This window comes from Volvox carteri (genome assembly GCF_000143455.1).
Source record: "Volvox carteri f. nagariensis unplaced genomic scaffold VOLCAscaffold_78, whole genome shotgun sequence".
NCBI classification, from domain to species: domain Eukaryota; kingdom Viridiplantae; phylum Chlorophyta; class Chlorophyceae; order Chlamydomonadales; family Volvocaceae; genus Volvox; species Volvox carteri.
The window spans coordinates 385,484-407,798 of record NW_003307621.1 but is presented as its reverse complement, the minus strand read 5'-3'; the positions used below and the strand labels follow the sequence as shown (position 1 = coordinate 407,798).

Genomic DNA, 22,315 nt, shown 5'->3' with positions numbered 1-22,315 from the left:
GGGTGCGGGTGGGGGTGGGGTTGCGCGAGGGGATTGCGAGAGAGGGTAGGGAGGTGGGCAGGGAGGTGCGCATGAGTGTGAAAAGGGGCACGGCTCCTGTCTGCGTGTGTTTGATGTATGTTTGTTTGTTTGTATGGACATATGTGCGCCCCTGTGGGGGAGGAGGTGGCGACGACGGTGACGGTGTGTTGATGTTGTTGATGTTGTTGTTCCCCAACCCCAACCCCAACTCCGCAGGTGGATGGTGTTCTTCGCCTTCCCCGTGTTTTGCACCTCGGTCCTCATATTGCGAGGTATTGTGCTATTCAAACGAGGTCATATAGCGGACAAGGAGGTGGGTGACAGGAGGGGGAAAGTGAGGAGGGGGGGCTGCTGAGTACCCGGCTGCATGAAGCAACTTAGGGTCATGTGGCAAGGGGTCCCAAGCAGCCAGAGGTAAGGGGGGAGAGGGACGCTGGGATGGCGGGGTGGCAACACAAGACACGCAGAATGGGCATTGTTAATTTTGGGAATCCGCTTGCCCCCTCTGGGAGGATGGGTTCGGAGGGGGAGTTAGGAGGGGGTGATGTGGGGGCGTTAGGTGGGCGGGTGGTCGGTGGGTGGGTGCGCCACCCACCCAGGGGGCTTGGGTGAACGGTAAACATCGCCGGCAAGACAGGGGTTATTGGGGCTGCTGCTGCTGCTGCTGCTGCTGTCAGATCGTAGGGTCATGTCATGCCATGTCTCTTACTTTCCCCACGTCCTTGGGGCCCATTGATGCCACGCACCCGGTGGTGCTAGTGGTGGTATACATTTCCTTGTCTGATGATGCAGGATGTTTAGGCCCTCCTTGTCCCCTCCCCCCCTTTGCTTTGTCTTATAGGGTATAACCCTCTTCACACTTCACACACACATACATACACACACACGCACTCGTGGCTGGCGGCGACAGCAGGCCCCGCACACGCACATAGACTGCCTCCCTCAAACCGAGTGAGGGGGTGACTGTCTAAGTGCTCACTTATATCGTCCTGTCCTTTTCCGTACTTCATCTCATCTATGTGGTGTCTTTGTCATGTGTATGTGTTTCGTTGTTTGCTGTTTGCTGTGTTGTTGTTGTCTCCGCTGAGCTTCTTAAATCCGACGCCGTGGTGGTTATGGTGGTTATGGTTGTTGCGACGGTTGTTCAGGCCTTCAACGTCTGGCTGGATGCCACTCTGAGAAAGAGTACGGTCCCTGGTTTACTGGTGTACCCGGAAGGTGAGGAGCTGAAGGCGGAGGGAGGAGCTGGGACTGTTGAAAGGGGATGTGGGAGGGGGGGAGGAGATGCGCAACGCCAAGTGGTACCGTTCTCGCCGTTTCCTTCACGCGGCTCAATAAATTAAATCAAGCATGTACACACAGACGTACGCACAGACGTACATGAACTCTTAACATGTTGCATATCTGGTTCCCCCCCCTCTTTCCCCCCTCCTCCTCCTCCCCCTGCTGCTGGCAGGCCACCGCAGTCTGAAGCCCCGCAGTCTGCCCCTTAAGCGCGGCATGCTCCACTTCGCCTTCAGCCGGCATCTGGCAGTGCAGCTGGTCATCACCCGCGGCAAGGAGGAGGTGATGAGTGAGAAGACCTGCTCGGCCAGGTGGGGCAGGACACTGGTCACCAACTACTCCAAGGTATGCGCCGGGGGGAGGTGGGGTGGGGTGAGCGGGTAGGGTGGGGGATAAGGGTAAAGGGATGAGGAAAGCCCACAGTCTCACACGCTTCTTTCTTTGGTTGTTGAGTCCAGTGGTGGTCAGGGGGCGCGGTACGACAGGGTGGGTCGTGAGGGCGCGGGCGGTACGACCTTTAGGTGCTGCCCATGTGCAGGTAGCTTTATAATGTACGGCGGTGTTTATCCTCATCACCCACAACTCGCGGGTTCTCATCATTCTCTTCGCTTCCACCTCCTCCTCCTGTCCGCCAACCCAACATTATCGCCACCAACACCACCAACAAAAACAACACCACCAACAAAAACAACAGGCAACTACATCATGGTGATGATTGTTGTCGTCATCCTACCTATGTTTGTCCACGCTGTTGTTCGCAAGCCCTTTTCCCCTACAAACCCCACCCCCCACCCCTCTACTCCGACACACACACGCACACGCGCACGGGCACAGGTCATCAAGCCGACAGATTTTGATAGCTTCGACGCCTTTTTTAACGAGATACAAACAACCTGGGATGCCTGCTGGCAGCTGTCGTACCACCAGCCGATTGCGGGTATGTGGCGTGCCGTACGTGTGCACTACACGGGATGTTCACTGACGTACGCGATGCTGCCCACTAAGCGGGGGGGACGTAATAAACCGTTATTGGGTACCTCTCTGGTGTCGTACGAGCCTCAAACCAGCCAACGCCGTCACTGCTAACTCTTGTCCACTCCTCACGTTCGGCTTCGGCCCCCGGCCCTTGCGGCCCACAGTGTAATCTAAGTCATACAGACAGACAGACAGACACACATGGGCCAGGCACTACTGGTAACGCACACACCAATGCCCCCGGGAGATCCCGGGATCGAGACCTATCACGGTCGAAAATCCTTCCGATGGTGGAAGGTAAAGTGCCCCTAGTCGATGGACGGTGGTGGCCTGGGATAAAGTTGTCTCGCGAACCGACCAGGAATGGAGTTGGGCCGCTGTCGATCCGGCAGATTCCGTTGGATGCTGGTGGTGGGTGCGGAACCTGAGCGATCCCTGAGAAGTTGACTAGGGTGACTGGATGAGGGTGCCCCGAAATACCGCGGGAGGCAGGGTCTCGCCGGGTAGCGGCCGCAGGGTGAAGATATGACCGCCCTGTCCCACACATCATCTTCAACCCGGGTGGTAATCTGTTAATATCTGCCATCTGCTACGTAAGGTGCGTTCCCAGTATCGCCGCAGTGTTCCGCAGTGATCTCACCCATACTCCGCAAATGCGTTGCTCCCCCTTCCCCCCGCGTAAAGCCCCCAGTCGGCAAACTACAAATCCCACCAGCAGCAGCTGTTTCTTTAACTTCTGCGTATATAAATGTTTATATATAACACACACACACACATACACAAGCAACCCACGCCCCCCTTTACATACAAATATCTGGTCTGGGTTGACACTACTGCGGTTTGCGGTGTAAGGTCCTGGGTTCGATTCCTGGGGAGACCCCCGAATTAGTCGGGAGCGCGAGATTATGGCTAGCTGCTGAGATGTGGAGTTGAGGTCGCAGTTGATGGACCAGATTCGCACGCTGGATTGGTGGAGATTGCCGAACCCTCCGTCTCTTCGGTTGTTCGGGTGAATGGATGAGGAGGGGTCCTAGACGGCTGGACCCGCCGCCTTGGACTTACAGTTCGTATGGCGAAGTATAGTGTGGTAGTGGTGGACGGTGCTATAAGATGATAAATCGTAGAACTGACAATGTGATAAAGCGGCCCAGAAGCCTCCCACTCTGTAACATTACACATTACACACACAAATATAAGACTGCATGTACATATTTACATGTACAGGTGTTCCGCGGCTGAGCCTCAAGGACGCGCATGAGTACGACTACCCGCCAAGCATGCGGTGGTTGCAGCTGGGTGTGACACTGCTCAGCATCGTCATTCTGGCTGCCGTACTGTACGGCAGCTGGGTGGTCCTCCGCGCCGGGGTACTGAGCTTGGGGTCGTCTGTGACGCAACAGGTGTGTGTGTTTATGTATGTGTGTGTGTTTGTGTGGCAGTGGTGGGGGGTCAGGACTTGTCTGTGGGGCCATGTGTGCGTATAGGGGGTAGGGAGGAGGAGATGGATGCGCGAGTAATCTTTTGCTTTACAGCCCTATACCGCGAATGATGTTGCCCTTGCATCGCCCTTGCATGTCTTTGATCGAAACGGTTGCCGGCACCTCCGGCACCTCCGGCACCCGGCCGCTATTTCCTCCGAAACCGCTCTATCTCTCTTCCAATATCTTTGCAATGGGAACACATGTGTTTCGCTTCCGCCTAGATGTAGCCTAGAATCGTGTTCGCTGAAACCTGAAACCTGAAACCGCATTACCGCTATGTGTTTCTTCAGCAGCACAGCGCAGCACACCGCGACCCAACACGACATGATGAACGTGCTGCTCGCAGGCTGTGGTGGTTCTCGGGGGGGCGGGTGGCTGGCTGGGATTGTCCCTGTTGAGGAGCTTCTTGTAGGGGGGGGCAGAGGGGCGCAAGAGGGAGGGGGTTGAGTGGGTGGGGGGGTGAGGACAAGGCGGCGAGGGAGGGGGCTGGTGTGTGTGTGTGTGTCTATGTGGCTCTTTGGGAGTGGGAGAGGCTTTACTACCAGCAAATGAAGCTCGAAGGAGGAAGGGGAGGAGGAGGAGGTTTACGATGTCGCGATTTTGTCCCGGATTGCTATATATTGCTATATATATATTTTTTTGTTGTTGATTGGTGGCCTACGATTAACGTGATTTCTTGTTCTTATAACAGACAGACAGACAGGCAAGTAGACAGGCCCAAGCAAGGTGGCTAGCAGGTTGGAAGACAGACAGATGGACAGACAGGCTTAAGGCAGGCTAGGAGTTCAGGGAGGAGAGGGGTGGGTGGGTGGGTGGGTGGGTGGGGTAACCCGCACGCACTCGCTTACGATCATGATCGGTTATACGAATGTACGCGTGTATGTATGCGCATGTGTGTGTTTCGTGGTGACGTGCATGCCACCCCGCACCTGCACCTGGTTGCGTTTCCGGGGAAAGAATTTCGGGGAAAGGGGGGTAAACGGCGGCGAGGGGGGTTTGAATTGACCGGCGTTGTCCGGCGGTGGGAAATTTTTTCGCGGTGTGTGTGCGTCTGTATGTGTGTATGTGTCCCCAAACTCTCTCTCTTTCTTGCGGCAAAAGCCCAGGAGAGAAGAGAAAGAGAGAGAGAGAGGAAGCGAGCTGTTCGTGGTGCTGCTCCGTGCTGCTGCCTAACGAACCTAACGAACCTTGGAAAGGCGGCTGTATCCCACTTTGGCGATAGTAGCAGTGGTGATGATGACGATAATGGCAACAGTAATGGCTAATGGCGCTTTTGAAATGCTTTGGGATGGTGGTGTGATGGTGGCTGATTGCTGTGTGCTGGTGGGAATGCGCCGCCACCGTTATCCGCGAGTGAGTGAGTGAGTGGTGTGTGGATGCGGCTAGTCGCTTTTTATGTCATCGCCCTTTCGTCATATCACCACTCGTATTCGTTTCTGGATGGATTCTATTTTATTCAAGTAAGCACCGGAGTTCAGTCAGGGAGTTTTGCCCTGACGCTAAGTGCAACAAGGCTCGGAGTTCTCCTAGTCCGACCCGTCCGACCTCCTCCTGAATAAATAGTGTGCGCGCGCATATGTGTGTGTATATATGCGCCTGTGAATTTACGGGGTGGGATACGGTGAAAAGGTGTGTCTCTGCGATGTATGTGTGTGTGTGGATCTCCGCAACCAGGGCTGGCTGCTTTCGGCTCCGAAGGACCCGAAGGACACTAATAATGTGGGTGGTGTTATGAGGGGATGTGACCTACTGTGCATTGTGGCGAGGGGGTTGGTATGTTGGAATCTTATGCGTGTCGGGGATGGGGCGGGGTCGAGGTGCAGTGTGGATATGAAAAGGGAGAGGGTTTATACTGGTTGGTCCCCCGGGGATTCCTCAAAGCGCGGCTGTGGTGTTGTGTTTGCCCACGTGCTTGCGGCCGTACGGCGCTTGCCGATGCCCGCCCGCCCTGATCACCGGGGGCCGTCGGGGCCTCAGTCAGATGCAGGGGGCCCTGCCGCCACCGCCTCTTTGCTTCCTTCGCTTCTTCGTGATGCTGAGAACTTATAACCTTTTATGGGAGGGGGAGAGAGAGAGGGGGGGGGAAGGGAGAGAGGGAGAGCGAGATGGGGGGGGAGGAAGGGCTGAACCTCCCCTTCCCCTTCCGGGGGTCCACCAGCTTGTTTGAGTGATGGGAGCGAGGGGGGTTCGGGCGGCAATGGGGGAGCCTGTAGCCCAGAAAGAGGAAGTTTGTGTGTGCTTGTGTACTCGTGTGCCGTAATCGTGAGAGAGGTAGTGGAGGAGTCCGGAGCCAATGGTGCTCCACCTGGATTTATTGTGACCACCTTCGGGGTTGGGTCTTCGTAGCTAGCTTTATGTATTCAATACACACACGCATATATACACACAGAGATGCACCGTGTCGTTTCGCCGCCTTCCCGCCCACTCGATTCAAAATACATACATGTATACTTACATATCTATACATATTTGCTTTTTACGCGCACAAGTGCGCTCCTTCCTGGACGCCTAAACCTGACAGCTCAACACGACCTTGGTCCGCGCCGCAACCCGGCACGGCAAGGCCCCCCCAAACACGCATATAGATATATAAATGTCGCCCAAGTGAAGATCCTGAAAACAAAGAAACTTGAAAATCGACTGCTGCTGATACAACAAGGAATATCATGTGTGGACACAACACTAAAGACTAGTTTTCCGCCAAGCGCCAGAAAGAAACCGAACCTCGTCCTCCTTTCCGTTATCATTACCATCACCTTCATGGTGTACGTACTCGTCATCAGTCGTGCAGCAGTATCTGCACCCACTTCTTGTCCTCGTCAGTCTCCATGCTGCTCCAGCCCAGGCTGTTCCGCAGCTGCTCCATCCGCGCCCGGTTCCCCGGCCCCGATATGCAGCCGGGGGTCCAACAGAAGGGCGGGGGAGGCGTGTTGATGTGCGCCTCGGACCTGTGTGTGTGGAGGGTAGTGCTTCAGTTTATCTGAAAGGTCATATACAACCCTAACACCAAACTGTTTGGGAACCCTCCTACACATGCAGCCAAATGACACGCCTCACGCATGACTGCACACACACACATATATATGTATATATATACATATAATATACATATAATATACATATATATGTATATGTATGTATGTATATGTATATGTATGTATGTATATATATGTATGCATATATGCATATAGCATATATTGGATGCCCCTCCTGGTCTGAACCCCACCCTCATCCTCACACGTGTTTGAACTTCCCGTGCAATCAAAACCCGGCTGCCCCGGCATATTGCAGACCTGAACGCCACCGCCGCCCCGCCGCCCGTCGCAAATTTGAACTCCAATAGGTCAACGTCCTGACGACCTGTACGGCATTGCAGGAAGGACACCAAGCAGCAAACTCACCCAAATCATCTCCCCCGGGAAGTCGTCCCTCTCCCTCAAAACCACCTTTCCGTACCTGAGTTGTGATTGCGGTCATGGCATTAACGATGATAATGGTGATGATGATGGTGGTGGTGGCTGTCATTTTCCCATGCAGGCTGATTTGTAGCCGAGGTGTGTGCACTAAGGTGGTACAACCCAACCCTAAGTGGGAAACCGCCTCCTGAAATCCTCCTGATGACGTTCGCTACACGACAATGATAACTGCATTCACAATCAGAAACCTCCAAAAGCCCGATCAGAAGTCTCCACCGAGCGATTCCCTTCCCACCGCCCCGTTACCCCCTCACGTCGTGCCTCGTGCAGTATCGTGCACATGCAAGCTTGCTCACGCCACCCGATTACTTCGTACGGCGGAACTACCTGGGGCTAACTGGTACGGCACCAACGCGGCTATGTAGCCCTTGGCCTCATCCTCCTGTACGACGGTTCCTCCCCGTGTGCGAAGCTCGTCCAATAGCAGCCTGCCGTGGCGGGTGAATTTCGAGGGCTTAGAGGGCAGGGCAGGGGAAGGAGTACACGCGGGGCAGGGCAGGAAGGTGAGGGCTGGGCTGGGCTGAGGGCAAAGGCGCGTGCGGGTTTAGGTGGGCGGGTGGGGTGGGGTCGGGTCGGCACTGAGGGAGAAGGCCCCACGCATCAGACATCGCTCCATGGCCAAGGGCAGGAAAGCGCAGATGGCCCAGATTGGGCCAGCGGACATCCACAAGGCGGGCAAGCGGGTATGGCTTTCAGGGCCCGAGGGGGGAGGTAGGCACGGTATTCGGGGGCTAGGATGGATGGCCAGGGTGCAACACCAGCCGCACCTCCACCTCAAGCCCACCTATGTAAGTCGTTACAGGGTGGTATAGCTTCACCAGCGGCCCCCTTTCCCGAGGCAGTTCCCTGCTCTCCCCTGCTAGAGGGGCACCCTAATCCGTTCACCCCATCCGACTTCAGAATGCATTCGTTGGGTTCAGCAACTCACCACCAGCATCCAACCAAATCTAGCGGATCAACGGCGCCTCAACTTAGTTCCTGGTCAGCTCGCAAGTATGTATGTATGTATGTATGTATGTATGTATGTATGTATGTATGTATCTATGACTTAGATTACACTGTGGGCCGCGAGAGCCGGGGCTCGAAGCCGAAACACAGCGCAAGGGTCGGGAGCACACAGCACAAGTCGGTTAGTCTTGTGTGCTCCCGACCCCGACTCAGACTGCCATTGCCACACGGATTGGGTTGCCCCGGTCAGTGTTGGTGAGAGGGGAGAGCGAGGCCAACTGGGTAAACAAGTTCATCCCCGGATGTGCATACGTACCTCTTGGCCTGTGCCGGCTCCAAGGGGTCGAAGCTCCAGGGTGCCAGGTACTGGGAGGGGGACATGAAGTTGGCGGTGGAGACGCAGCTGGAAAAGGGGGGCGGTAGGGCGGGAGAGCATGCACGCATGGTACCACGCGGCGCCGCTTGTCCAGAGGTTTTGGGGGAAGTGGTTAGGCGAGGAAGCAGGTAGCTAGGAGCCAGCGGTCTCCGTTGTCACAGGATGGCAGTTGTTGGGAGCTGGCAGTTACTAGGATATGTTGGCACCGGTAGTTGTTGGACTGCAACGTAGTAACGGAGCAGTTGCGTCTGGTGGTGGTGGGGGGGGGTTCGATGGTGGTGGTGGTTGCTGAGGATGGCATGCCAGGACCGCCTCGCTCTTCAGTTAGGACCTGTTAGGGGTTCATGTATGTATGTGGTTGTGCTCTTACTTTTGTCATAGCGTTACTTGTTCGGTTTCCTTCTTCTGCGTCTTCTTTGGTGCAACGTAAACGAAGCGCAATAATGTGCAGCGAGGAATTGCTGTACATCAATTTGCTGCCGATATCTATCTATAATGATCAGGATGCAGAATCATATTACATATCGAATCCCCCCAGCCGTGTAGAGCCGTACACCTACCTAGTCCGAGGTGCACAAGGCAGCAGCCGCCCCGCACCTTCGCCGTCCAGGTGCAGGGGGGGACCCACCTGGCGCATGCAGAACCACACAAACATACACACATAAGCTGCCTTCCCCCCAGTACACTGATAGCATAATATTCCATGTTGATGGACGCGGAGGGGAGTGTGTTTGTGTGTGTGGGGAGAGACGGTTGCAAAGCACCCACACGGAGGATTGCGTGGTCGCAGCAGAGGTAGCCGCAATCAATTGTGCTGTTCTTTATGATGCCGATTATGAAGTGTCCGTCACTAAATGTAATTTGAGCTTGTGCAAATGCCTCAAAAAGGAGCCGCACAGCGGGGTCGTGCGGGTCGGGGGACCAGCAGGCGAGATACTTTTGATCTTGAGGACTCAGCAGAGCTGCCCGAGACGAACCACTGGCGAGGGGAGGAGAGGGAGCTCCGTTCAATCGGGCCTGGCCCATTCATGCTGGCATATGTATTACTGGGCCCAAGGTTTGAAAGCTGCTTCATTTTCCACGCGAAGTGAAATTGTGCGGGGACGGTGGGAAAGGGGATAAGACTGATTCAACGGCCTTCCAGAGCTTGCAAAGGTAAACGGATAGGTGCCGCGGCTATTGTAATCCATTGTTGAGGCGTGGCATAGCGTCGAGCAACTGGACGAAGTACGCCTCTGGGGCCATGGCATGCTCGCGGACAGCTTTGGGGACTCATGGAGTGTAGTGCTGGGTTAACCCCCCACTCTAGGTCCAGGAAGAGGATGGCGCAGAAGGGTAGGACGCATGCATGGTTCCTATGGCATACCGCCAGGCACACTGTAGTGACATTTGACCCTTACGGAATGGCGGGATAAATGATGGATTCCAACGCCACAAACAGACCTGCGATACTAAAGTCCGTGCCGAAACAGGTGATGACATCAACATAATCGCCGCGGTGGCAGCTGGTAATGTGGAGGCAAGTCCTTTTAGCGGGCTGACCCTCACTGGTGAAGTCTTGAAACCTCTGCCATTCCTTGTAATTCGATGCATTCATAAAATTTGTTTTACAAGCATCAAGTCCTGTCATATCCTGAAAGTTTAAGCAATTTATGAAGCATACGGCCGTACAAAGTTTACTGCTCAATAGTGTTAATAATCGCCATGTTCCGTCGCAGCGCATAAGCTGCACCTCAACGAGAGAACTGGCGCCCAAACCTCCCATAAAGTTGTGAAGCGGTTTCGGCGCCGTCGATACGCTTTATGAAATTGATTTGCAAGTTCGAGAGCATACTGAGTTTATATTTTCAACATGAACTAATAGCCTTGATCTTTACGCGAATAGGTAGCAAAAGTCCCGCGCCTCAAGTTCAGGGGATGCAGACAATTGACCTCTCCTTTCCTTAGGTTAGGATCGCCATGGACCTGCGCCATGGGTTTTGGCCTACTTGGCGGCGCTGTTCACCAGTGCCACGAAGCGTGCTTACGTGCACGCCCGCGTACGCCGTAACCCCAGTGCAGCGGCGCCTTGCGCGCCTGCAACGAGGTGTCAAGCAGGGCTTGCTAGCATGCTGCGCAGTTGCCTTAGACAACATCTCTCGACCAGCAGTGGCGATTGAGCCGGTGTTCCTTGAAGACGTTTCCGGCCAGGGCTTTTGCATTCCCGAGGCAGCCTGCCCTGCAGTATTGCAGACGCGACTTTCGAAAGCCCACACCAGCGCTGCAAGTGCAGCGTTAGTTGTACAGGACATGCCTGGTGAGGAAAAGGTACTTGCTCCGCTGACTGGACAAGACGTACTGATATGCCCGCATGGTGTGCCTATTCCAGACGAAAAACTTGTAGCCACGGCATCCTTGGACAAGGGTATGGCGATTTGGAGATTTTACTCAACGCAAGGAGTAAGCCCTTTCTTCTTTTGCAACAAGCTATCGACGCCCAGAGCGGGAAGCCATTATTAAATTTTGTTCTACCCCACAGGAAAGCGAGAATTTAGATGGGTCATGCGAAGAAAGCATAGAGGTGACTCGTCTTAAAGTACCCGGGGCACCAGTTTTCTCGCTCGCGAAAATTCCTGAGGTGTTACCGGATGGGACGATCTTGCGCAAACGTCCCAAGCCACCTGGCATCTATTTGGGAACTGCTTCAAAAGAGGTTCTCACATGGATGCTGGGCAGTAAAGACGTGACTGACAAGGTAGGGCAGGAGGTTGGAGGTAGGGCAGGAGGGTGAAGGGTTTCCTTTTTAGACATCTGAATGCAATACACCCGTTGCCCTAACTGCTGTAGAAAACGTCACAAGGTTGTAGCCTTGTGCTGTTTTTATGCGCCAGTTACAGGGTTGTTGGTTAGCCGAATCCCGCCAACAACTAACCGTTATTAAATTGTTGCTCCAGCCGGTGTCCGTGACATCCTAGTTGCTGAAGCCCAGACCCGATGCATGTGGATTACACTCTGCGTGTGCTATGCATAGGTGGTGCTCGACGGCCATACTGGCTGGGTACGCTCGTTGGCAATCACCGGCAAATGGCTTTTCAGGTAGGCTGATCCTCGCAAACATATCTGTATTGGACATAGTACTGTCGTTATGGGATAACAATAGCTACTTGGCTGTGCTCCCGTTCCATGCGTCTACCATTTACGCTAAACAACCGCGAGCTTAGAGCTCTGACAGCACATTTCAGTTGCTCCCCACACCTGAACCGTTGATAGAAGTCCTGTGAACGCCTATACATCTTACGAGCATCCTTTTATCCTAAAACCGCCTTCCGGTTTGCAGCTGTGGCTGCAATTACCTGCGGCTTTGGGATACCACCTTCCGCACGCCGAAGGAGTGCGACGCCGTGCGGCTTTTCACGGGCGATATTCTGGCTATTGCAGCGTCTGATGGGCGGGTTTTTACGGCTGGGGCGGACGGGTCGCTCCGTTCGTGGATCATCACCCGCTCTGGCGACCTTCAGGAAGGCCCTAGCCGGGAACGGGCGCATGATGGGCGCGTGTCGGCCTGCACCGTTGCAAACGGGCGAGTCTTCACTGTCTCGTACGACGGCAGCGTTAAGGTGCGCTGTTTAGTTAATAGCGGTATTTATTGCATTGATGACTCAGGGCTAGAGGAGCTAGGGTAGGGTAGGGTAGCGCACGGGCGGCGATATTCTGGTGCCAGGCTGCCAACTCCGGAGGTCGTGTTGTCAGGGAGTAATGAGCCAAGGGGATTGGCATAACAAGAAATTTTGATACCTAATGCACGAAACGGCAGCACTAGTCCCTGCAGACGAACGATGAGAGGATGAGTTCTCCTTGCCCCTTGCATGCGATGCATTAGGCCTGGAGCGCTGAAGCCCTGGAGCTGGTTGCCGAAGTGCGGGGCGCCCATAATGGCGACAAGATCTTTTGTGTGGCGGTTGGCTCGAACGGAGTTGTGTTTACCGGCGGGGACGACAAGGTGGGTTCCATGTGAGGACGGGATGTAGGGGGTAACTGCATGATTAAAAGCCTGAGTTGCTGGAGTTCAAATCAAGCGAACGGGACCCTCATTTCCTGTGGGGCCCCGTCTCCCTGAGGGAGCAATTTCCGGAAACTCGTCTGTTGCATCTGTTGCATCGACTTGGACTGCAAACAAGAAATATGGTAGACTTAAGATAGACATGACGCTTTGCTCATCTGATCCACCCTTCTTGGCATCGCGTTACTGTTATTTGCCCTGTGTTGATCTACATGTGCTAACAGCTCGTTCGCGCCTGGGACCGCGACCTCAACCCTGTCGGTAACCCACTGGAGGGTCACGCGGCGTCGGTGCGCGTGCTGTCAGCGGGCCGCCGGGCGCTGCTGGTCTCTGGCGATGCAGAGGGCGACGTGTGCATCTGGGAGACGTACCCTGTGGAACTGCCCTCCCCAAGTAGGCCCTCCAGCCCGTCCACTCCGACAGAGGCCTTGCCGTCTCCACTGCCACCATCATCATCAGTCGTAACAGCGGAAAGCAACACCTTTCTGGAGGTCTGTGCTGCTGGCGGTGCAGCTGATGCGGTGCTGGCTGGGGCAGGAGGGCCCCCTGCACCGCCTTCCTGTGCCGTGGAAGTCGCCATGGCGGGGGCTACCATGCAGCATTTGGAGTCCATGCTTGCCGCGCAACATGATCAACAACAGCAGGCGGATACTACGGAGGAGCTGCAGCAGCAACAGGTGAACGACAGTCAAGTCCACGCGCCTGTCGCACCACCATCCGTGGTGCAGCCCCTTGTACATGAGGAAGAGCAGGTAGTGCATGACGGGATGGTGGCATCAGTGTCTGACGAGCAGAAGCCTCCGGGGGCCGGGGCCCCCGCGGCAGCTCATGACGAGGGGCAGCAACAGCCGGGCGCGCCCATGCCGGTCGAAGAGGATGTACCCACCATCGCTGTGGCGGCGGACAACGACGATCGCGTAACTGTAGTCGATGCTGACACTCACCCAGATTCCAATAAGGAGAACTCTGCAACTGCCGAGCTCTCTGCGAACTGGCTGGCGGGAACAGCAGGCTCTTGCAACGGCTATCAGAGGGATTCCGAGGGCGACCTCGAAGCGGTGGCGTCGGCGGCACCGGTCTGTTATGCAAATGGCAGTATTGGATTTACTGTGATGACTGCGGCCGTGTCGGGATCGGCGAATGCTGCTGAGGAGGACTTGGGTGGTGCTGATGCTTCTGAGGAGGAGGAGGAGGCGGTACCATCTCATGCTCGTCAGATTGAGGTGGAGAGTGTGGCATCGGCAGTTGCGGCGGCCTGCCTATCTAAGGACTAATGGACCGCCCCCTGGTGACTGACCCAGAAGGAAGACCATGCAGGCAGATACGGAGGTGCGGGCGACGGCTGCTTGACTGACGTCTCTCGTTATATTCCAGTGTTTCACTAGCCGTAACAATTTGTTTAATCGTCGTGCCTGCAATTTTGATGTTAGCGGCAGCAGCATTGCCGTCTGGGGTGCGCCTGATCAGCTACAGCAAGGGCATCAGCACTAGATGTAACGGTTGTCCTATGCAATGGGTTGGCTGTATGTGCGTTGACATCCGCGCAACTTGCGTCAACTGCAGACGGTTGTTGCCAATTTGCCAGCTTTCTGCAGGTACTTTTTCGTTATGTGCTCCTCGCTCCGCTTCGCTTCAGGTGGCTCCCCCAGGCTTTGACCCAAAGCTGCGCGTGGCCAGCGCCGTTGTTTCTTTGTGTTGAAGGTTTTTTTTTAGCTGATGTTGGTTGTGGAAATTGGCATGGGATGTGTGCTTCGGCTCGAAGTTCGAGCTGTCAGTTATCGTAAGAAAATCGTTTTTATGATGTACAGGTTTAGGTGTGGGCCGCGGAAGCAGTGTCGTCGTCCGTATCAGCATGGGCCCCGAATGCAGACGCAGCCGTGCCTTGGTGCATATTGGCACAGCGGGCCCCCTATGGCGGGACGCAGCCCTCAGCAGATGGCGACAGTGAGCAAGTCCGACATATGGTTTGTGGTGCCTGATGGGATTCTGTGCGTTGTGTCCTACCTGCTATCTTCGACCTTGGATCAAGCCGTGTGGCCTCTCCTTCCCAGGGTGGCATATCCCGGCAGCGCCGACTGCACGGGGGAGCACCGAAGAAGGCCCCCAAACTCGTGAGCATGAGATCTCTGTCACGTAGATAATGCGGATGGTGCTGTGGGATGCCTTCAATCTCCAATGGCGCCCATGATTAGGTTTCTCGTCCAATACGGCATTTTGTACGCGCGGCCCGAGCATCGAAGAAGAACAGGCATTTGTCAATCCCGAATAGTCGTTATAGACCATGCAGGCATGTAGAATGCTTTTTATTGGAGCTATGTGTCGAAAGCAACGCTCCATTCTCCCTGCATTTGCGTCGCATAGGTGGGTTGGGCGCCGACCCAAGGAGCAAGTGGCCACAATGAATGTGAGCGATTGAGTTGAGCTTTGTGGCGTATTTGGCGCATCCTGTGTAATACTTTTCATTTCTACTTATCTGAGTGATGTGTGGACATGGTTGATGCTTTCTTTTGTTGTTGTCGTTGGTGGTTGCGATGGTTGGTGATGCCGTTGTTCTTGTTCTTTGATGGTGGGTTATAATCACACGCGTGTGTGTGTGCGCGTCTGTGTGCCCGTGGCTTGCGTTCTCGGCGCGACTTGTCTGTACCATAACGTATCCAGGTGTACCTAGGGCTATCCTTGGTGTCAAATGAGAGTCGTCGTCCGTTTCTTCCCGAGTCGGCAGTGGTGCAAACGCGACATGCTCTTTTTTTATGACATGGCAAGCGCTGAGGTGTGCGCTGCGCTTGTGTCGACAGCAGCGTCGGCGATGATGTAGGTTTGGTTTGGCCTGCCGGTTGATACTGCACGGTGGTGGCCCCCAAGGGCCCCTGCCTGAGCCCAAAACAAGGCCACAGCAACAGCAGCGTTGTGTAGGAGGGCCCAGCATTGTCGGGCTCGAGTTGCGTTTCTTATAGTTGTGCACAGGTTGTACCTATCTTTGCCAGGGTAAGCTTTAGAAGTCCGAATATATTGGTCGATTGCGGGTGATTGGTTGAACGGTTGAAATGGAGGGAGGAGGGGTCTTATTCTGGGCCTGAGTTTCGAGGGCAGCTGTTTTATTTGAGGCGTCATGCGTCTAGATAGTTGTAGTAGTCATTGATTCTGTTTTGAGATGATGTAATGTTGATGATGATGATGATTAATGACGTTAATGATTTCAACTCATACCCTACGGTTATTGTGCGGCTATTCTGCACTTTTAATTGGTGTGGAGGACACTTGTTTGGGCAAATGGAGGGAGCAGCGCGGTATCCGTAAATGTTGCGATGTCGGTTTTTGCGGTCAACGGGAGGCGTGACAGGCGTTTTATGTTTCATGGCGATGAGTTGTCAGGAGCGTTCGCGGGAATTCATCAAATGAAAAGTGGGTGACAACCCAGTGATGTAAAGAGGTGAAGTCAGGTTGGCAGCGGCATGACGTTGGACGTACGACTTGGGGCTCGCCATTCAGCCATTCACTAATCGGACAGAGCATTCATATGTGCATTAGTCCCAGCCGTAAACGTCAAGGCATGGATGGCTAGGCATGGGCCGAAAGCTGGAAATGCAGTCTTCTTAGGCCAGCAGCAAATACACTGGCTTCGGGAAAAGAGAGAACATGGCTTCCCTCCTCTATCGTTCACGCCCGTCGCAACTCACTGCATCCCCTCCAAAATATTAAACATATTTTGGGCAGCGGAGGCGTATGCATTGGATAAAAGTTGGCCAACAGACTCCTTTGCCCTCCTGCCCAGCGCTCAGGATGCAGTCAGGTACGGCCCATCCATGCGGCCTATCCAGGATTGACAACTCTCTTAACCTAACCTTCATCAAAACAACTACCTTCAAGGTATACAGTCTTACAGGCAGTGCGCGACCATGTGCACCGGAATACGTTGGCTGCTTGGTGTATATGCCCTCTGCTACCCCCGGGAATTGTGGCAAGGACCTACCTTAGGGCCGCAGGACGGCTCGGTCGATATACATGCCTTGACGACGACGTGAACTACGTACGCATCTGATCCGCATAATGTATCCGGATATACCAGCCGTGTTGCTATATACCCAGAGACGTTTCCTCGCCGTGAGTGATGGCGGTCTTGAACCCTTATTCTACGCTTCTCCCCCCCCCTTCTTGTCTCTCCATTTCCGACGGAAGTCAGACGCAAGGAAAGGACGTGTGATCGTTAGACCGGAGTGCCTATCTTGATTGGAGGGAGATATACACTTCTTAGAGCCGATCGAAGAACATCATCGGTGCATGACCCAACAATGCACGAACAGCTCAGACGCCGAATGCGCTCTGGCTGAGTAGCAGTGCTAACTGCAGAACCCAAACCCACCTAAGGAGGGGACGAAAGAATCCAACGACGCGAATTCCCGCACCAGTGGCACAGTCCCCCAGCAGCGACTGACTGACCGCCAACCGTCGAACACAACAGGAAAAAGAAAATGTCCTTCACGCGGACGCCACCATCCGCCCGCCCGCCCACCCACCGCAATCCGCAATGGGGAGCCCTCGCAGTGAAGTCTCCCTTAACCCCCCCCCATGCGGTGCAAAACAGAAGCCAAGATAATGGTAGGTGGCCGACATATACGCCCACCCCCGCCCACAGCATTCGCACAGAAATACAAACTCCTTACATGTCGTGGTAACTCCTTCCCCATCGCCAAAACCAGACCGAAAAACAGTATGTAGGAATTCCGGGAACCAGCACTACTAGTCTATTATTATTGCTACAGCAACCAACTAACCGACTAAGCAACTAACTCCATTCGAGGTCATTCAGATCACGCCCGGTCATTAATGCCACCGGTTAGGGGATAGAGGGTGTGTGTGTGTGGCGCCATCCAACGGGCCCCAGCCCCGTTTGCACATGCATGCCCGGCTAGGTTGGGCCGTGCCGCCGGCTAATTGGGTGTACAAGCAAAACCCTGTGTACTCCCGCCACATCCCTCGTCCATGCACACCACATTCGGTAAGAGGCCCCCCTTGCCGTCTGGCCTTAAGGTGCCTTCCCAAGTTTGCGGCTTCTTACTCGAAACCGTCACCCACCCTAGCACGCCTGAACTAGACATTCCGCCTTCCCAAACCCCGGAGCCGTTTTCCTTTTCCTCTGTAGGAGCCCTTTCCGCCCTCCCCCAGAAGCCAGGGTCATGTACACCAGAGGGGGGGCTTTCCGTTTCTTTGGGGGGAGGCGGGTGGGGAGGATGGCGGCGGGGCACCAAGGCGAGAGCATCGTCAAGTGCATGCCGTTGCATGTATGTGTACATTTGTATGTATGTGTGTACACATGTGTGTGTGCGTACAGCTCATCGGGCCAAATATTACCACACCGGGTTCCCACCCCCCACCCCCCACCCCCCCCCACCCCCCCCCCCACGAAGATGAACTTAGGTTGGTCTAATTCATCGCCTCATTGTACCATTACTCACATTACGCACAAACGTCGGCAACACCACGTCTCCCAACCGCCTATCAAAGCGCGTCAGCAGCCGTCAGTCCTCAACGCAACAGGGGGTTCCCAACCGCAACAGGTTGCTGCTGTCACGCAACCGCCGCCGCCGCCGCCGTCACGTGCACAGTTAGTTAGTTCAAGTAAATCAACGGCAAACAACTCCAACAGCAACAGCTTCTCTGTTGGGAATAATCGGCTGATACCTACCTGATATCCAAAAAACGATAACCCTAACCTAACCTAACCTAATCTTGCAACTTACCCCAACAACTGCCGCCTTTACAAACTATGTGCGTCCGGCCTACCTGCCCCAACCCGCATCGCGCAGGTGCCGTAACCCATAACAACGTAACGCATTAGAACTCAGTTGAATTTGTTGGGCGTTACATCATCCCTTTCAGACAGTTGAGAGTTAGTTGGGAGTTACATCATCCTTTTCAGAGGCTCCGATTGTTCAATTGATCCTTCATCTCCGTACATTACGGCGTACTAGCCGCCAAAAAGTACGAAAAGACGTAGACGCGGTACAGCCCGGCAGCAAGCCACATGAAGGCCAAGGTGGAAATGAAGATGAGAGTCACGTCTGCGAAGTCGTACTGGGGGTTGGGGGGATTGAGGGGGAGGATCGGCCAAGTGAGGCTTCGGTGTGGGGCTCAGCAGGGCGGCATCATCCGTAGCGGCCTATTCGACTTCCGGCTTCCGGAGCGCTAAAACCTTATCACGAATCCTGACCTAGGCGCTGGAAAGCATCCCATCAGAGTTGTCACTGTTTGTAAGACCCGACTGCTGAGTCCTCAATCCCTGCCAAGTTCCTCACATTCCTTTCGGAGCCCGAGAATTCTTTGGGGCGCCACTCCCCTCTCACACACACACACTCAACAACACGGACCACGGCCCGCACCTCACCTCCTGTTTGGGGGTGAGACAGTCAATGAGCTGGTGAGCATGTCGCTCCGCTTCCTGTGCGAGCTTTTTCAGAGCGTCCTAGGGATGACGTGGGGATGAAAGTGAAATCGGGGGCCAAAGAGAGAGGACCGGGGGGTGGGGTGCGTGTCTAAGAAAGGGAAACACACACACACACAGACACACACTTCCCACTTCGGGCGGAATAGGGGCAGGAAGTTCATTAATGTTACCCACTGGCAGCAACTTATAAGTAAATAAGTTAATAGCAGCAGCAGCAGCAGCAGCGGGAGGAGGAGGAGGAGTGCGAGAAATAGAGGTACGAGGAGCAGCAAAAACGCTAGTGCACATGTGTTCAGACAGACAGACAGACAGACAGACAGGTTGGACAGGCCGCCAAAACGCCGCGGGACTTCCCAACCTCCCTGAAGTCCTTTGTTCTACGTGCGGCTCGGATGTGTGTGTGTGCCAGAGGAGTTGTTGATTTAAATTTCGGATCCCCCTTCCCGCAAACCCCTCGGGAACATTTCCCCTTCGGACTCCTCATCTAGCTCACTCACTCACCCACACTCGGCCAGCCCGAATGAACAGAAATGGCCCCAAAGCACCGGGGGGCTCCCTTACCCCAGCTCATACCTTTCAATCTTTCGTACGGCCTCATTCGGGTCCTCCCCATACGTGGAAATTAACCCAATCCGTAATCCGAACTCCCGTTATTTGATCTTCCTATTTTGATACGTTGGCCTTTCGTTCGTCGACTTATCGTTCTCCGCTTGTTTTGGTGGTTTAAGGACTGCTCTGACTCCAGGCTATCGACGTCCTTGACGTCGTTGCACATTTGAATTTCGCATCTGGGTCTATCTGATTGCAAAATCTGAGGGTTTGCGGAGCCATTTTTTTATTCCCCTCACGGCTCGCCCCGGCAGGAGGGCAGGTAGCACATCCCGGAAGTAGCTACGGACCGCACCCACGCGGGGCGGGGTTTGCGCACCTCAGGTCCTTTGCCGCCACCAGGTCCCAGCGCAGCAATTTGGGTTGCTGTTTTGGTTTTTGTTGTGCACAAGGAAATGCGATGGGGTTGAAGGTGCCTGGTAGTAGTGCTGCACACTCCACCATGGGCTACGCGCGCGCCATGGCGACACCCGTCGCTGCGATAGCGTTCGCTGAGGTGGCTGAAATGCATGCGTGATACTGCTCTCGGGGTTGCTCAATGACAGAGCAGTGGAAGATAATGGTGTTAACAGCGCGAGTGCGCAGAATGAGCCCTGACCCGCCGGAACGCCTTGCCCTACGCACTATGTAGGTATACCTGGGAAAGTCGAGAGGGGCAGGGTCAAAGCTGTTATCGCAAACTACTCCAATTTGGATTCGGCTTATAATGCAAAGCTACCTTCCCGTTTATGAGCGGAACCGACACAATTGCGCAATAATGCCTCGGAGCGCAAGGGCGTAGTCTCGTGGTCATTAAGAGAGTGAGTTGGTATCGACCATGGAACATTGACCATGCAACGTTTCAAACGCAAGTAAAGGGTAGTCTCAGGTGGCCCACGAAAACTTTTTCATCTGGGTCGTACACTGTTAAAAGGTAACTGATTCTCCTTGACAGTTTCGGCCGCATGCAGCGCCTTTGCGCGAGGATGATTTGCTACCTGCCTACCATGCCTAACACCTTGTCATACGAGCTTCAGAACGCCGCCTCGCTTCTCACGCCGACCCGCGCCTTGAAGTAAAATCTGGCCTAGGCTACCCGTCAAGACGTGTTTGCGCAATATGGATGCTGTCTAGTTGACGCTCGACTATCTAGATAGCTATACACTACAGCAGGGCGCCCTTGTCACCCATTGACAGCCGACTGAATCGGCAGCGGCGCGGACACTTGCTGCCTGTCAACCTTGTTCATCATAATCTACTGCGCTGGCCTCATGGTAGGCATTGGAACCATGCTTGCGGCGTTGTTACCAGGCGCCTAGGAAGCCAGCTCTGGTCTTTGCTCCGCTCTATGGAGCTGTTGTCGTACTTCCATCGTACCTCTCGGCTACGGAAGCGAATGGAAACCCAACAGCAGAGTCCCAACCTGCCAAAGGGAGCACTGCGATCAAATGGAATGGGCAACGGAGACGGGGGACGCACCACTGTCAATCGGGAGCCAAGGAAAAAGCCCACTCCAAAACCCGCTCCAAAAGCAAAGCTAGAAATCATCATCGATGTGCTGCCGCTTATCTCAATGGAGTCACAGGTCCTGTGTGGTGGTGATGTGGCCCTGTCCTTCCTTTCTTGTTTTCATATCCCCCCTGTCCACCACGGATATGGTGCTTCCTGCGCTCCCACTGCTGTTCTCTCTCACTGAATTGCTGGAGCCCGCGGTGGGCTCAGCTCCACCGAGGGCTACCGAGAGACGAACGCAGACAAGCCCCTCTAGCTGGCAATCCTTCCGAGCACTCCTCCTACTCCCGCCGCAGTTAAGGGGCCACCTAAGGGGCACCCTAAGGGGCCACCTAAGGGGTATCCTCCTTGTGGTGTGTCCAAGCCTGCTGCTCGCCTGCTTCCCTCCTCTCATCGACTGTTTGACTGTCGTACATCTGGCATCAGCCGTTCTTTGATTTCCAGGGCACCAGTATTGGGGCACGGGTAGTCCGGAGGGAGTCTTGTTACTCCATCTAGTTTTTGTCTCTCCATCTATATCATCTATCCGTCTGGGTATCTGTTTGTCTGTCTGTCTGTCTGTCCATGCATATGCTGTTCTGCAACCTGATTTGTTTCTGACGACCCCTGAAGACACACATACCGACTCATCATCAGAGCATCTTTGAGAATCCTTGGGCATATCTATCTTCTTCTTCTTCTGCTAAACGTACACTGCTGCAAGTAATGATCGCGCACTGGGCGTACGGCACATCAACCTTCCCAGCCCCCTAAAAGACCCACCCCCAAAGCACATCAATGTACGATACTTCTCCCGGACACCCGTCAGTGATTGATATCATTTGCATGTTTGCCAACCAAGTGGCTGCAGGCGCCACCAAGAACGAATCATTTTCAGGTTGCGCCCAATCGGCCGCAACCTCCTCCTCCCCCCTCCTCCTCCTCCCCTCAGCCACGGCCCCCTGCCCCTCTGCCCCACCCGCGGCCCCTCCCAACCTTCTCCCCTCACCCTTCGCAGCCCTCGTCAATAGCACGCCAAGTTCTGAGCTAGCTGATGGTAGAAACACCACCATCATCTTAACACGGCACCCTTAACATCTTAACTCCTTTTCCCTCCTTCCCTCTTCAGCCTGCCCTCAGCTCCGGTCCCCGTGGCGTCATTCCCCTCCCCCCCACCCGCCCTCCCTCCCTCCC

The 22,315-nt window shown here is 54.7% G+C and overlaps 4 protein-coding genes across 4 annotated transcripts in view; 3 read left to right on the top strand and 1 right to left on the bottom strand.

Moving 5' to 3' along the window:
- The window catches only part of VOLCADRAFT_98874 (uncharacterized protein), a gene marked incomplete at both ends in the record, with an annotated part of 4,887 nt that extends 714 nt beyond the window's left edge, over positions 1 to 4,173 (top strand). The window contains 6 exons of the mRNA XM_002957728.1: positions 238 to 334; positions 1,110 to 1,239; positions 1,478 to 1,677; positions 2,140 to 2,242; positions 3,505 to 3,680; positions 4,108 to 4,173. Of these exons, the coding sequence (XP_002957774.1) occupies positions 238 to 334; positions 1,110 to 1,239; positions 1,478 to 1,677; positions 2,140 to 2,242; positions 3,505 to 3,680; positions 4,108 to 4,173 (772 nt within the window). The remainder of the gene's footprint in view (positions 1 to 237; positions 335 to 1,109; positions 1,240 to 1,477; positions 1,678 to 2,139; positions 2,243 to 3,504; positions 3,681 to 4,107) is intronic.
- A 2,026-nt stretch (positions 4,174 to 6,199) lies between these two features.
- VOLCADRAFT_107798 (uncharacterized protein) lies at positions 6,200 to 10,239 on the bottom strand. Its single transcript, XM_002957700.1, has 7 exons — positions 10,005 to 10,239; positions 9,330 to 9,523; positions 9,122 to 9,189; positions 8,502 to 8,588; positions 7,565 to 7,665; positions 7,055 to 7,121; positions 6,200 to 6,709 (listed from the first exon to the last, which is right to left on the bottom strand). The coding sequence occupies exons 1-7, from the start codon at positions 10,189 to 10,191 to the stop codon at positions 6,541 to 6,543; spliced, it is 873 nt and encodes a 290-aa protein (XP_002957746.1). The 5' UTR covers positions 10,192 to 10,239; the 3' UTR covers positions 6,200 to 6,540.
- Positions 10,240 to 10,520: 281 nt separating this feature from the next.
- Positions 10,521 to 18,025, top strand: VOLCADRAFT_98872 (uncharacterized protein; the record flags this gene model as incomplete). The annotated part of the gene is made up of 11 exons (XM_002957727.1): positions 10,521 to 10,857; positions 10,930 to 11,000; positions 11,080 to 11,295; positions 11,572 to 11,636; positions 11,878 to 12,157; positions 12,421 to 12,540; positions 12,825 to 13,277; positions 13,329 to 13,823; positions 14,652 to 14,711; positions 14,962 to 15,004; positions 18,006 to 18,025. 11 exons carry the CDS (start codon positions 10,521 to 10,523, stop codon positions 18,023 to 18,025), a joined length of 2,160 nt encoding a protein of 719 aa, XP_002957773.1.
- A 3,894-nt stretch (positions 18,026 to 21,919) lies between these two features.
- The window catches only part of VOLCADRAFT_98871 (uncharacterized protein), a gene marked incomplete at both ends in the record, with an annotated part of 3,640 nt that continues 3,244 nt past the window's right edge, over positions 21,920 to 22,315 (top strand). Inside the window, one exon of the mRNA XM_002957726.1 lies at positions 21,920 to 21,945. Within this exon, the coding sequence (XP_002957772.1) occupies positions 21,920 to 21,945 (26 nt within the window). The remainder of the gene's footprint in view (positions 21,946 to 22,315) is intronic.